The sequence below is a fragment of the Peromyscus maniculatus genome, chromosome 23, assembly GCF_049852395.1.
Source record: "Peromyscus maniculatus bairdii isolate BWxNUB_F1_BW_parent chromosome 23, HU_Pman_BW_mat_3.1, whole genome shotgun sequence".
Taxonomy (NCBI): domain Eukaryota; kingdom Metazoa; phylum Chordata; class Mammalia; order Rodentia; family Cricetidae; genus Peromyscus; species Peromyscus maniculatus.
In genome coordinates, this window is record NC_134874.1 from 16,155,837 (window position 1) to 16,171,289 (window position 15,453).

At 52.7% G+C, this 15,453-nt stretch overlaps 1 protein-coding gene across 3 annotated transcripts in view; it reads right to left on the bottom strand.

Annotated features, from left to right (window-relative positions):
* Positions 1 to 470: 470 nt before the first annotated feature.
* Positions 471 to 15,453, bottom strand: part of Rilpl1 (Rab interacting lysosomal protein like 1) — a 37,546-nt gene continuing 22,563 nt past the window's right edge. Inside the window, exons 5-8 of one of the 3 annotated variants that reach the window (XM_006970684.4) lie at positions 12,544 to 12,722; positions 10,234 to 10,326; positions 3,307 to 3,330; positions 471 to 1,252 (exon numbers count right to left, since the gene is read on the bottom strand). In XM_006970684.4, coding sequence (XP_006970746.2) covers positions 1,108 to 1,252; positions 3,307 to 3,330; positions 10,234 to 10,326; positions 12,544 to 12,722 — 441 coding nt within the window. In that variant the 3' untranslated portion in view covers positions 471 to 1,107. Of the gene's footprint in view, positions 1,253 to 3,306; positions 3,331 to 3,583; positions 3,672 to 10,233; positions 10,327 to 12,543; positions 12,723 to 15,453 lie in introns of all 3 variants that reach the window. The other 2 variants (XM_006970687.4, XM_006970685.4) reach the window with 2 other exon arrangements.

Consider the following 15,453-nt stretch of genomic DNA (forward strand, 5'->3'; position numbering starts at 1 on the left):
GAGTTGCTATCAAATTTTCTACATCCTGTCAGGAAGTGGCTGGAACTTCTGATGTCAGTCACATTGGAGCCACAGTGAGACTATAGGCATGCGTCCCCATGCTCACATTCACCCAATTTCTTATCAAAAATAGTACAATGCACAGGGCACGGTCCCATCCATCATACGATCTTAGGAAGTGCTGCCGTCTGATGCCCTGGACCCTGACTGCTCTGTGCATCAACAGAAAGCACACGGGGCCAGCTTCCAGGTCTCCCAATAGCCATGGCAACTGCGGGTCAGCTAGGCATGTGATCCCCAAGCCCCCACCTATCCGATGCTCTTCCACACATACCTGTCTTCCTCATCGAGGCTCATGAGCCTGGCACCCCACCCACTTTTAAGGCACTGTGTTCTCTGCATAGGACCCAGTATGTCACACAAGGAACATGAAGAGAAGATGACAGGAAAAACACACACAGGAAACAGGCTGATGTCTCATCCTAAACAACTTTGTTTGGTTAGTACTGTGTAGCCCATAGCAGATTCCAAGGCACACCACCTCGGACAGGCTGCCTGGGCCTCTAAGCCTTACCAGGAGCAGCAAGTAACAATCCCACGGTTGTTTCCAGCCGATGGCTGGGAGGACTGTGATGATTTTTCTCTTGTGTCCCATCCAAGTTGGGCGGCTCATCCCAGGACTAGAGGCTCCGCCTGTCCGATCCATACATCCTGCACAACCTGCTACCACCAGGGCAACTTCGTAATATAAACCTCTCCTTCCACTGCCTCCCGCTAACATGACAAAGGCCACGAGAAAACAGAACAACTAAACCTAGCAGTCAAACAGCCATGGTAGGTGGTAAGTGATGCGTTCAGCCACGGGAAGCTTGTTACTAAAATTAACGAGGTCTCGCTTCAGATCCTTGTCTCATTAAATATAGGTGCTAAGGGGTCAGAGGCGTTGCGTAGAAACTGGGTAGCCCTGCAGATAAATAAACACTTCTTTAGAATCTGGCATCAGTTTCTCATCATCCCTCCTCAAAGCAGGCAGTTCGTTTGAGGGGTCGATGGATGTCGAGGCAGCCACCCGGGGCAGGCGGCGGGCGGTCCGGGAGGCGGGCACGGTCACAGGTGCTGTAGGGCTTCCTGCCCCTGTTCTGTGTAGCCGTCATCTCGGTGAGTGTTCGCCCACTGGCCAAAGGACTCGTGGATGTGCGTGGGTCTCTGCGCGTTGGCCAGGCGCTTCTTGTCCCGGGAGAAAAAGCTAAACCTTTGGGCAGGGGGAGAGAAAAACAAAGATGGGAATAAGCGCTTGCCGGCTGCTGCTCTCACTACCCCCCCTTCTTTCAACGCTAGGACACACAGGAACAGACACTGAGGGGAGCAGATCATTCTCAGTATGGGGATGCAGTCAGCGGGGGGGCTAGAAAGCACCAGGGCTTCTGGGTGTCATTCAGTCCCAGATCCTTTGCGCTCACACAGAATGAGCATTTGCATGTATGGGGTTTGCGGTGGGGGTGGGGGGACCTTCCACCTGCCTACTACTAGGGGGATCAAAAACCCCCGAAACAAACTGACACAGCTCAGGTCCTCACAAAGGCCAGGTGTAAGGACTCTATGCTCAGCTACACACTCGGCTTAGGAACTTTTTTTCCCCTCATTTTTAGAGATCGGGTCTTAGGTAGCTCAAGCTGGTCTCCAAACTCATTACAGAGCTGAGGATGGCCTTGAACTCCTTCTGTCTCTACTTCCCAAGTGCTGGGATTACAGGCATGAGTCACCATGCTTCGTCTATGGGATGCAGGAGATCGAACCCAGGGCCTTGTGCATGCTAGGCAGGCACTCGACCTACTGAGCCCCAGCCCCAGCCTAGAAATTTTCTAATAAACCTAATGATTCTTTGAAAAAACCTGAAAGTTGTGAGGAAGATGATTCTGAGGCAAACCCATTCTTAATATTCATTCATTCATTCATTCTTCATTCATTCATTCTTCATTCATGTGTATGTATGTGGGCAGTCAAGTGCCATGGCTCCTGTATGGACATCAGAGGGCAAACAGTGGAGTCAGTTCTCTTCTTCCACTGTGTGGGTGCCCGGGGTTGATCTCAGGTTCTCAGCCTTGGTGGTCGGGGCCTCAATCCACAGAGCCATCTTGCCAGCCCTCAGCCACACATGCTAGGTAAGTGTTCACAATTCCAGTGTGTGAGTGTGTGAATGCATATGTGTGTATGTGTTTGTGTGTGAGAGTGAGTGTGTGAGACTGTAAGCATGTGTGTGTGAGTATGAGTGTGAAGAGTGTGTGTATATGAGTGACAGTGTGTATGTGAGAGTGAGTGTGTGTGTGTATAAGTGTGAGAGTGTGTATGAGTGAGTATGTGTGTATATGTGTGAGTGTGAGTGTGTGTGTGTCCATGTCCGTGTCTGTGTAGGTCTAGAGTCAGCTTGAGGAAATCAGTTCTCTCCATCCACTCCATCTTAGGTGCCAGGTATTGAACCCGGGTCCACAGGCTTAGCGGCATTCGTGCTTAGTCCATCTGCCATCTCACCAACCCTCCGCCCACTGACAGTCATCGTACAAGACTCTGCCAAATCGCCCAGGCTGGCTTTTCATTTGTGATCCTCCTGCCTCAACCTCGGGGGGTCATGCTTGGCGGCAGTCACATTAGCCCGCTCAGCCCTCTGCAGACCCCTAAACTTGGTTTGAGTCAGGGTCTCTTGTTCACCGACTGCCACCTCCTCTCTCCTGCCCTCAACAGGAGAGCTGGGAGTCCAGGAGCCCCGGGGTCTGACTTGACACGGGTCCTGGAGATCCGCACTCAGGTCCTCACATCTGCCGACCTCCCGGTCCCAGGGGTTTTGTTACAATCGCGTCTAGGGAAGACGATGTTCCCCTTCGGGGGGGGTGGGGGGGGGGTGGGGGTGGGGGTGGAGCTACACTTCCTTTCCAGCGGGAATAGAATGTTCTTTCATGCTTGAGCCAAGTTCACCTGGGGCAATTCACTAGGGCTTTGAAGGGCAAGTGTGAGCCGGCAAGTGGCGGCGAGGGTTCACCCTGAACAGGAGGGCTCTTTCTGACACGGAGCAGCCGCAGCCGCGGAGTTAGCTAGCTAGCCCACGGCCGCAGCCTCCTCCCTGTGGCGTCTCAGCCTGACTTCGGAAAGCCACCTGCAGATCCCAGCCCCCCTCCCCCCACTTTTCTGCACCAGACCGAACAGCTGCCAAGACAAAGCTGTTTAGAAAGCTTCAGCGCGGGAGAGGGAGAAAGCGGGTTAGTGTCACTCTCGGCTCCCCCCGGGGTGGGGGCGGGGGCATCGATTACTGACCCGTCACTTAAAGGACCTTCTTTACTGGATCATGGACAAGGTGGTTTTTAGAGCCAAAACAGAAGAGACAGAAAGAATTATCGGTGACACTCGTGGAGGTCAAGAGCTGCGGTGGCAATCACACTCCACACCCACTTGAGATGCCAACAAGCAGGTGACGGCCATGCAACTGAAGTGGCCACAGGGGACAGGCTGGCGGAAGCCACCACAGCCAATCTAAAGGCACAGCAAAAAAAGAAAACCCAGAAAAACACCCCCAAACACAGACAGTGCCTACGAGGGACATGAGTCTTCGCACAGGCTGCAACGTGGGGTCATCAAGGATCAATCCAGCTGCCACCATGGGCATGACGGCTGTAAAGAGCCTGCCTCCAGAAGCAGATAGACAGAGGAGATAAAAAGAGGGCAGTGTGACCGTGAACCCCCCCCCCCCCAAGAAGATTCCCCCTGAGAGCTGCATATACAGTCTGTGGGACAGGCAGACAGAGACACGCCCCGCCAGGTTCCTTCCTCAGCATGTGACCTGTGAAGACCCAGGGCCCTGCTGGAGGAGGGCACAGTGGAGGGGACGGCCCTGTCTCAAAAAGGGCTGCTGCTGATGACCTTGTATATGCAGAGAAATCTGGACACGGACTTGTGTACAGACGCAGAGATGGCTGGTGACGTCCCCAAGAGGACGAGCCACCTGGGACAGTCTCTCAAGGAACCAACCATGCTGAAAAGCACCTGTCTTACTATTGTTATTATCTATATTGGGGGTGAAATCCAGCACCTGGTGGATTCTGGCTGAACCCTGAGATACTGAGTTATGTTGTTCCACGCTCTTTCTTTTCCCCCTGGGTGGGGACAACACAGAGTCGCCTGTATCTCAGGCTGGCTTCCATCTCACTACATAGCTAGGAATGACAATAAACTTCTGATATCTGGACTGCCACCTCCCAGGGGCTGGATTTATAGGCTCATGTACTGAAACTGAGCCCAAGGTTTTATGTACACGAGTGCTCTATCAACCGAGCTATTATTATTGTCGTTTTTCAAGAAAGGGTTTCTCTGTGTAGCCCTGGCTGTCCTGGAACTCACTCTGTAGGCCAGGCTGGCCTCGAACTCAGATCTGCCTGCCTCTGCCTCTGGAGTGCTGGGATTAAAGGCGTGCGCCACCACTGCCTGTAGAGATCGTCTTTATGCTAAGCTGGCCTCAGATTTACTATGCAACTGGTGCTAGCTTGAGCTCCTGATCCTTGTACCTCTACCCCTCCCTGGGGGCTGGGCTTACAGACATAACCATGACTACCACACCAGATCTCATTCGGTGCTGGTGATGGGATGCAGAACATCATTCCCAAGTGCAGCCAACTGAGTGTCCTCACCAAGACACACTTGGATGAAGTCTGAGTCCCTCCCGGTACCTACACCATCTCACTGTCCATCAGGGAGGAGCTGGGAGCCGCAGTCCACCCAGACGGCCACTCATACTGACACTGAGAAGGAAGGGCACTTTTTTCTCCCCTGATAGCTGCTGGGCACAAGAGGCTTTGGGGGTTCCAAGCCACACTACGTTTGCACCCACTTTTTCCAGGACACCCACTCAGAGATCCTGCTCCTCAAACACTGTCTCTGCAAAGCAGGAAGCCTAGACTCCATGTAGACCTGGAGAGGTGTCTGCCTACCTACACATACAGGGGCCATACTGATGGCAAGAAGACCCGAGTCATCTGGAGCATCCCGGACAGATGGTCCCTTTTACTGCTTCCGGGTCACCTGGACAAGCTCAACCTCTATAGAGGTGTAACAGAAATGAAGATATATATATATATATATAAATGAGGTGTGGTAGAACACACTTTTCTTAAATATATAATTTTTAAAACAGTTTCTATACACATTGGTGTTTTGCTGACATGTCTGTCTGTCTGAGGATAGTTCCAGGAGCCCTGGAACTGGAGTTACAGACAGGTGTGAGCTGTCATGTGGGCACTGGGAATTGAACCCAGGTCCCTGGAAGAACAGCCAGTGTTCTTAGCCACTGAGCCATCCCTCCAGCCTCATAATGAAGATATTTTAAAGAGACGCTTAAGTCTTTCACTTTGACCATCAGACTCTGAAAACAAGGAATGGGAATTCCCCCAGAGACTTACAAAGCTGACCACCTCACAGGGTGAAACCCAAGTGCAGGATGGGCCAGTGATGAGGGGGGACCACACCTTGGCCGGGACTGCTTAGATGTGCCTATCTGTGCCTTCTAATTATACCTCACCCTGATTTCTTTTTCTTTCTTTTTTTTTTTTTATAGATAAACATTTTTTAGAGTTTTATTTATTATGTATACAGTGTTCTGTAGACTTGCAGGCTAGAAGAGGGCACCGGATCGAATTACAGATGGTTGTGAGCCACCATGTGGTTGCTGGGAATTGAACTCAGGACCTCTGGAAGAACAGTCAGTGTTCTTAACCTCTGAGCCGTCTCTCCAGCCCTCACCCTGATTTCAGAACCCTGAAGATGTGTGTGTGTGTGTGTGTGTGTGTGTGTGTGTGTGTGTGTGTGTGTGTATGTGTGTGTGTGTGTGTGTGTGTGTATGTGTGTGTGTGTGTGTGTGTGTGTGTGTGTGTGTGTGTGTGTGTGCGTGTACATCTCAATGTGGCCACATTGAATAAATCTTCTTTTTCTGCTTTTCACTATTAATTTGGTTCTTGTAATTGGTGTACTCCAGAGAGGTGGCTGAATCTGGCTTATTTACCGACTATGACCCCCAAGATCGGTGAGAGAGGGCCAGCCGCTCCTATGACTGTCAGGCCAAACTCTGAGCATCTTAATTATGGTGGACATGGTTTTAATGCCTCCATCCCTGCTGAGTATGTTTGGAAGGTTCAAACCAAACGAAGCATTAACTCCTGGCATTTCATGGGCGGCTTCGAAGAAACTATTCCTGGCTAAGGAGGGGTGTGGGGGTAGAAGGTCAGGCACGGAACACACTGTCATAGTCCTTACTGTTGCAGACAGAGGCGGAGCATACTCCAGGGCCAGCCTTTCCGGTCCCTAAGGCCAGCTGCTACCTTCCTGTCCCCCTCCAGACTACCCCCTCTTGGCTCTGGCCAGCGGGAAAGCCGTCCTGTGCATGTGTGGGATCGACTCTGAAGTGGGGGCCACACAACAGGGACGCTGGCCTTCAGGGTTTGCTGGGGACAAGGCTGGAGTCACTTGAGGCTCCCTTGTGACCTCCCTGGGCTGTGCCAACCTGTCCTCTCAGGCCACTGGCCTCACAGTCACAAGCTATTCTTGGACCGTCTTCAGGCGCGCTGTTTGGACTGGCAGTGGGAGCTTCTGGTTCCTTTGTTGCGCCCAGCCCAGAAATGTCAAGTCTGACGGCTTGGACTCAGGGTGCATTGGAGAGATAAGGGGCCCTGGGCAGCCAGCCACTCGCTGGGACATGAGGATGTGAGAGAGGAAGGGAGAGGTAGGGAGGGGGTGTTGTATGGACAAAAGACCTACTTCAGAAGCCCAGCTTTGAGTCCTTCCTGATTGTACAGATTTGAATGGAGTCTGGGGCATCCCTGGGCCTCAGTTTCCACATCTGAGAAATGGGGATAACTGTCCCAGCTCCGTGACTCTTACCCCCTCCCACTGTGCCTGGTGGTTCTTTATTCTCTATTGGGTGACAGAGGTGTGGGCTGAGATCAAGGGTCCACAGCTGTAGGTCAAACACAGTCCAAAGAAGAGGACGAGAGGGACAGAAGTCACAATATGGAGAAGAAGGGCTCGAGCAGAGCCCGCCAATGGAAGTTGTCAAAGGTCACACAGATCCTGGTCAGCAGCCGAGGAGGACAAAGGCTACCAGTGTTGCCCCTGTGCTGGTCAAAAGCCCTTTGTGCCCCACGGCTGCCCCTGTCAGCCCCCCCTAGAAAGCTGGCTGCCACAGAACTGGCCTCCTGTGCAGCATGGACCGGAAGTGTGGCCTCGCTCTGTCTCCGTTCCCGTCTCTCTGGAGCTGACAACCCTGTTGGGCTCAGGGCTCACGCTTGCCACCTGAGGCAAAGCTAAAGAGGGGAGGACTATGGAATGCGGCACCTGGGAGAGCAGGGCAGGCGCTGGGGCCTGATCGTGTGCTGAGGCAGGGTCACTGCATTCTAGAGTTTACCCAACTTGAAACTGGGAAAAAAAACAACTTTCAAAAAATTATTTGTGCTGGGCGGTGGTGGCGCACGCCTTTAATCCCAGCACTCGGGAGGCAGAGCCAGGCGGATCTCTGTGAGTTTGAGGCCAGCCTGGTCTACAGAGGGAGATCCAGGACAGCCAGGGCTACACAGAGAAACCCTGTCTTGGGGGGAGAAAATAGTGTGTGTGTGTGTGTGTGTGTGTGTGTGTGTGTGTGTGTGTGTGTGTGTGTGTGTGTGATGTGAGCAGTGTGCCTATAGGTCAGAAAACTGATTTTGGGGAGTCAGTTCTTCTATCCACTTTTATATGGGTTCTGGGGAATCGAACTTAGGTCCTCAGGCTTGTGTTCTATCTGCTAAACCACCTCGCTGGCCTCTGTTTCATTTTTCTCTAACACCAAGACTACTAGCCTCAAATTCACAATTGTCCCGCCTTCTCTGAGTGTCCCATACAGCATCAGGCCAGCACAACAGGCTCAAACGTCACCCGATTTTCCATTTTTTCTAGACCTTCAGAGAGAAAAAGGAATCCTGTTCTTGTTGTTTGCTTTTGGACATGGTCCCAATCTGTAGTGTGGGTGTCTCTCAAACCAGAGGCAGTTCTGCCTCAGCCTCCCAAGTGCCGGTGTTACAGATGTGAGCTACCACACCTAGTGAAAAGAGAATCCAAGGCGGGTGGTGGCTGCCCATCCAAGTCCAGGGTCTGAGTTTGCAGACTCGTGGCGGAGGATGGAGCCCACGCACAGGGAGCCAGGAGACAGCCATGCCCGATGCGGGGCCAGGCTGGAGAGCCTGGACTCCGACAATTTCTTCTCTCCAGTCATCGGAGTGGAGAGAGTTTTGATGGCAGATGGAAACCAGACCCACGGTCAAAACAGTGCTGGGACTTGAGGGGGGAGCTTTTCGGATTCTGTGCCGCAGAAGTATTTATATCTCTCTTAGGAGAACTCCAAAACCCAGCAGGGGTGTCAGGCCAGGCTGGCCAGCTTAGAGGAGCATCGTTGTCTATAACAGCGCTCCAGGAAGCTACCTCTCGCTGTTGGAGGGCCCAGGGCCCAGTGTGAGTGGGATGCCACCTGCCAAGGGAGTGGGGCCCATCACACAAACCAGCCCACACTCCATCTGCTCAGAACCAGCCAACAATTTCCCAGCATGGTCACCGGAGTTTAAAAGGTAGAATGTATGGCTAACACCCACTTCCTCCCCATCCCCTAGGCGGCCTGCTCTTTCAAAGCTTCTATTGGGTTTGGGGAGAGGCCCCAGGCCTCTTCTGTAAGAACAGCCCAAAGGCCCAGGTCCAGGGAGACCCTTCCAGGCTGTGACACCCCTGACACTCGAGGTAGGTCTACAGAAGGCCTGAATACAGTCCTCTGAGGTACCACCTCAGCAGGGCTCTGCCTCTTCCAGCGTCATGGCCAGTCAGATGCCTCAGTTGCCTCAAGGGTCCCACATACTAGCACGAGAGTAAGGCCATCTGAGGGACAGGAGTTGGCCCGCAGCAGGCTCCTGATGGGCACAAAATGGCACCTGACAAGGCCAGACAAGAACTTGGCCCTTCCTCTGACAGGCTTCAGGGCCCACAGATCTTCTAAACCGGACACCATTCCAATACCCTCTGTTCTTTTCCAAGGAAAATGTCTGCAAACTTCCAGGAGGACCCAGGAGATCTACAACGCCAGGTCCTCTTGGAGGGGTTGTAAGGTCCAGCTGCCTGCTGCCTTTTACAAGTATGTCATGGCGGGCTGGAGAGATGGCTCAGAGGTTAAGAGCACTGCTTGCTCTTCCAAAGGTCCTGAGTTCAATTCCCAGCAACCACATGGTGGCTCATAACCATCTGTAATGAGATCTGCTGCCCTCTTCTGGCCTGCAGGGATACATGCAGACAGAACATTGTATATGTAATAAATAAATCTTAAAAACAAACAAACAAACAAACAAACAAGTGTGTCATGGCAACTAGGGCCTGAGTCTGCATATACGTGGCACCAATGTACCAATGTAGACATAATAGCTCAGGGGATTTATCAGGGTGGACCTAGGTTTTTGTTTTTAAGATCTTGCATAGTTCAGGCTATTCTTGGCTACTTACTATGTAGCCAAGGATGACCTTGAACTTCTTTTTTTTTTTTTTTAAGATTTATTTATTTATTTATTTATTTATTTATTTATTTATTTATTTATTTATTTATTTATTATGTATACAGAAGAGGGCACCAGATCTCATTACAGGTGGTTGTGAGCCACCATGTGGTCGCTGGGAATTGAACTCAGGACCTCTGGAAGAGCAGTCGGTGCTCTTAACCTCTGAGCCATCTCTCCAGCCCGACCTTGAACTTCTGATCCTCCTGTCTCTCCCTCCTAAATACTGGGATTCAAGCATGGGCCCCTACACCTAGCTACTTAAAGCTTACATCTCAAGCTCTGAAAATGCCTGAGCCTCTCAGCACGCCCCCCAATTATTCACTGTACCAAACCCAGAGCCACATCCCATGCACCTTGTACACCCAAGCAAGCTCTGAGCACCAGCCGCAGACCCCAGGCCCTCCCAGCTTCCCAGGTGCTCCCCAAATCTTTGCCCAGTGACCCCCACGAACTGGCGGTCCAGTCCAAGCAGGGAGATAACCACAACTGGGAAGCCAGGTCACAGTGGTCAGAGAAACTGGTCTCGGCCACTGTGGTTAGGGACAATCCTGAGAAGGTGCCCAGACCTGGAATCAGAGGTCTCAGGAACCCAGATGAGCCACGGGTGGCTTGGCCACGTGGGAAGCCCAACACTTACAGTCGCTTGATCCCAGACTCCTGCTGGGGGGACGTTCTTGGGTGTATGATGGGTGGAGGTTGGGGTATTCGAGTCTCCTCTTCTATTTCTTCACTGAAGGCATGTAATAGAGAAGTCAAAATAATTCTGTGAGAACTGGAACATTCCAGAAGTGGACAGAATCGTTTGATACGGTGCCAAGTTTCTCGATGGGGTGTAAGGTACCTGGGAAGATGACAACCGGGGTCTCTGCTGCCATACTCTGCCTGGGGGTCTGGGAGGGTAAGTCTGTGGTCCCTGTGGCCCAGGGGAGGTGTTACAGGAAAGTACTAGGTCCTCTTTCCCTCCTCTCTTTTTTATCCCCCTCCTTTCCATGTGCATGGTATGTGTGCTTGTATGCACGTTTACAGACATGTATTCATGTCTGAATGCACATGCGTGTGTGTGTGTGTGTGTGTGTGTGTGTGTGTGTGTGTGTGTGTGTGTGCGCCCAAGTTTGATGGGGATCATCCTCTACCCCCTGCACCTTATTCAAGGCAGGGCATCTCAGTCAAAACCAGAGCTCTCAGCTAAGGTTCGTCCTGCTAGTCATCACGCTCTGGGGGTCTGCTGGAATGACAGGGGAGCTATACCCTACCCCAGCATTTACATGGCCTCTGAAGATCTGAGTCCTGAATTCACGCTCCATCATCTCCGGCCCTCCATCTGTCCTTTTTTGGGGTTGATTTTCTGAGACAAGATCTCATGTATCCCACGTGGGCTTTGAACTCCACATGCAGCCGAAAATGGTGAAGATCTTCCCATCCTCTAGATCAATGGTTCTCAACCTTCCTAATGCTGCGACCTTTTAACACAGTTCCTCATGTTGTGGTGACACCACCAACCATAAAATTATTTCCGTTGCTACTTCATAACTGTGACTTTGTTACCGTTATCAATCGTAAGGTAAATATTTTTTGGAGCTCGAGGTTTGCCAGGGGGTCGAGACCCACAGGTTGAGAACCACTGCTCTAGTCTCCACCACCCAAATCCTGGGATTGTAGGCATGTCCCAACACACCCAACCCTTTGAGACTGTGTCTTGTTATGTGGCCTAGACTGACCTCAAACTGGCCATCCTCCTGTCTCAGTCACCCGAGCACTAGGATGACCGATGCGTGCCACTGCCCTCTATTTCCAGATGTTTCAGCCCAACAGAACAGGCCCCCACTTCCTGTCTTCACAAAATGCTGCTGATTCCGTGCCTTGATTTCTCCCATCTGCAGGAAGCGGCTGACCCTCGGTGACCCCCACGCTGGAGCTCTAGACCACCTGGAAGGAAGGCCTCCTCCGCCATGAAGCCCTCCAGCTCCTCCTGTTCTCCAGAGCTGTCTCTCTCCCCTTCTCTCTACCTGCCCCAGGCCCACAGGGGGCTACCAGCAGCCATGAACATCCATGGCTCTACTTTTCTGTGTATCACATTGGCCCCAGCAGAGCTCAAGCTGCATCTAGCACACTGGTCACTCTCCCGGCTTTCCCTGCACCCAGTGTTTATTTTATTATTCTTATTCTTTTTTTGTTTGTTTTTCGAGACAGGTTTTTTTTTTTTTTTTTTTGTGTAGCCTTGCTTTCCTGGAACTCACTCTGTAGCCCAGGCTGGCCTTGAACTCACAGAGTTCCGCCTGCCCCTGTCTCCTGAGTGCTGGGGTTAAAGGTGTGCGCCACCACTGCCTGGCTTCTGGCTTATTATTCTTATTTGTGTGTGTGTGTGTGTGTGTGTGTGTGTGTGTGTGTGTGTGTGTGTGTGTGTGTAGGTGCCTAAGGCAAGATCTTGGGCAACAGATTTTTTTGCGCTGGAGTTCCACACAGGTGGTTGTGAGCTGCCTGGTGCAGGTGCCAGGAACCGAACCTGGATCCTCTGTCAGAGCGCTCTTAACCATGGAGCCATCTCTCCGTGCCCTCTTTCGTTTTTCGAGACAGGGTCTCTCACCGATGCTAGAGCTCAGTGATTTGGCTAGGCTGGTTGCCAGCCTACACCAGGGACCCATTTGTCCCCACCTCTCCAGGGCTGGGAGAACAGGTGGAGACCACAGCAAATGTCTGGGCACCTAAATTCAGGCCCTCCTGCTTGCCATGGAAACTCTTCCCTGACCGGGCCTTCTGTCTCCTCAGCCCCTCCGACAGACAGCTGGTAACGCATTCAGCAAGTTGTGCAATGGCCTGCTCGGAGACTGTGTGACCTTTAGGCCATCTGTAGGCATGCTTGACTCTGCTGCACCAGGACCAGGGTGCCTGGGTTTGGGTGTGGCCACTGAGGGCAGGCCAGAGTTAGTCTCCTGGTGTCCGCCCTCACCTCTTATAGTAGGCCAGCTCCTCTTGCAGCAGGAACACCTTGGACTTAAGCTCATTCCTCTCGTGCAGCACATCCCGCAGCTCCTGCAGTGTGAACCGAGGGCGATTGGGGTCCTTGAGGTCCAGGGCAGCCTTCTCGGAGTCCGAGATGCACTCCTCTCCATCCGGCTGCAGCTGTACCTGAGGAAGGCAGAGATGCACCATCAAGGGACTCCTGACAGCCCCCCCCTGCTCCACACCCCTGGGATGCTAGAATTTTCCACCCCCCTATGGTAGGCGGGCTGCCTGCTCAGGCCACTATTTTCGGTCCCCGGGCAGCAGCCTCCGCTCATCTTCCAGAATGCTTCTCTTTGGAGGTGGAAGCCAGCCACCTGTTCGGCGAGCTCCTTCACTGAGCAAGCCCTGCATCCCGGACTCCCACTCCCCTCAGGATGCTGTTACAGAGGCATGCCTCCCACGGTGCCTCTGACTGCCACCATCTGTTGCTCCTTCTCCCCCTGGGATCTCCTCCCATGGTCTCGCTTAGACCTCTGCTAATCCGGTCAAGGTGTGTGGAAGCACCTTGTTCTTGGTACCGTTTTTTCATTTAAGAAGAAGTCACAGCCAGGTGGTGGTGGTGCACGCCTTTAATCCCAGCACTCGGGAGGCAGAGCCAGGCGGATCTCTGTGAGTTCGAGGCCAGCCTGGTCTACAGAGTGAGTTCCAGGAAAGGCGCAAAGCTACACAGAGAAACCCTGTCTCGGAAACCAAAAAACAAAAGAAGAAGAAGAAGAAGAAGAAGGAGGAGGAGGAGGAGGAGGAGGAGGAGGAGAAGAAGAAGAAGAAGTAGTCACGTCACTTTCCGTGACAGAAAGACCACTCCCATCAAATCCCTTCTTCCCCAGGGGCTGCTGGCATCTTGCTGGAGTTCAGAGCCAGGCAAGGTCTACAACTGTCTGTCTGTAATGCAAGTCACACGGACCGATCCCAGTGTGGTTCTGAGTCACCTGCCTTGCCTCCGATCACAACTTACCCTTCCCACCTCCTTCCTGAGCCGGACAGCCTTTCAAAGAAATTGTGGTAAGACACATGAAACCCGAAGTTTAGCATTTTAAAGTATGTTAGCTGTGTGTGGCGGTCCACGACTCTAATCCTGTCACGTGGGAGGCTGAGGCAGGAAGGGTGCCTGGAGTTCAAGGCCAACCTGAGCTGTGTAGTGAGTTTCAAGCCATCCTGGGCCACACAGTGAGTTCAAGGCCAGCCTGGGCTACATAGTGAGTATGAGGCCAGTCTGTGCTACATAGAGACTTGAAGCCTGTCTGGTGGAGAACCTGTCTTCCATCCTTGAGCAATATGCCCAGGTGTGTGAACAGCCGTGTGTCATGGAGACTCTTTTAACTTTCTGAGTTTTCTTTTCTATTACAGAGTGCTTCCCACGGCGGATGCACTGTTTTCTGCTCCCACCAACCACGCCAAGGGGCCCAGTTCTCCATATTCCACACCATACTTATCACTTTCTGTTTGTTTACTCCTCTGTTTATTGTATGGGCCTCTGAGCGTTCTACAGAGAGCATGGCCGTCAAAGGGCAACTTCCGGGAGTCAGGTCTTTCTCCTGACCACGTGCGTCCTGGGTATCAAGTCCCGGTGGCTATGCGTGGCAGCACGTCCCTTTGCCTGCTGAGACATACTGCCAGCTGTGCAGACTAGCGTTAGGTCCGTCAACCTGACACAAGCTACAGTCATCTGAAAGAAGGGAACCTCAACTGAGAAAACGCCTCCAAAAGATCCAGCCGTGGGGCATTTTCTAAACTAGTGATTGATGTGGGCGGGGCCCAGCCCATTGTGGGTGGGGCTGTCCCTGGGTTCTGTACGAAAGCAGGCTGAGCAAGCCATGGGGAGCAAGCCAGTGAGCAGCACCCCTCCGTGGCCTCCGCGTCAGCTCCTGCCTCCAGGCTCCTGTCCCAACTTCCTTCCGTGATGAGCGGCGATGTGGAAGTGTAAGCCAAATAAACCCTTTCCTCCTCAACTTGCCTCTCTGGTCATGGTGTTTCATCACAGCAATAGTAACCCCAACTAAGAGGCCGGGCCACGATGTCCCTTTTAGAGACAGGTTCTCATTCTGTAGCCCAGGCTGGCTGGAACCCACATCAATCTTCCTGCCTCAGCCTCTGGAATGCTGGGGTGACAGGTGTGTGCCACTGAACATGCCTTCCCCTCCCCCAACCCCCACCCCCGTTACCTAATACTTGGGATATTTGGACCTTGCACGCACATGCCAACACAAGCCATACAGCTGAACTGCTCCCACCCAAGCCAACAAGCCAAATCCCAAGCCGTCTATTTCTTCAAGGCCCATCCAGTGTCTGTGTACACCAAAGCCAGGATGCTCTGGAAGGAGAAGCCAAGAGTTGGGCAGCACGCCCCTCCCCAGTCCGTCAACCCCACAGGGAGAAGGGGACTCCAGACAGGGCAGTGGCTCTCGGCCGAGAGGCCGAGGGCTCCAGGAGGCTGAGCTGAGCTGATTCTTGTCCCGGACAGGCTGTTCTGGGGAAGGGACCAGATGAAAGGAGACACCGCCTGCCGGGCAGGTCAGCTGAGCTTCGGGGAAGGTTGAGGTGGGAGGGGAGGGCTCCGCCCACACCCACAACTGAAGTCAGAGCCATTGCCGAAGAGGCGGGCAGCAGGAGAAGAAACAGGACTCCTGTGTCCCTGCAGGCCACTCAGAATCTGCAGACGGTCTTCCCAGCGAGGCTGCCCCAACAGGGTTTGACTTCTTGGCCCAGCCTCTTACAGCCTGTGTTAAAGCTTCATTCCTTTTAATGGCTGCATAATATTCTACGGAGGCCACACCATCCAGACCACCTCCCCACACAGTGTCCTCCATTAAAGGGCATCCAGCATTTTACTAAGCACTCCGTGCCTTTCTGTCAT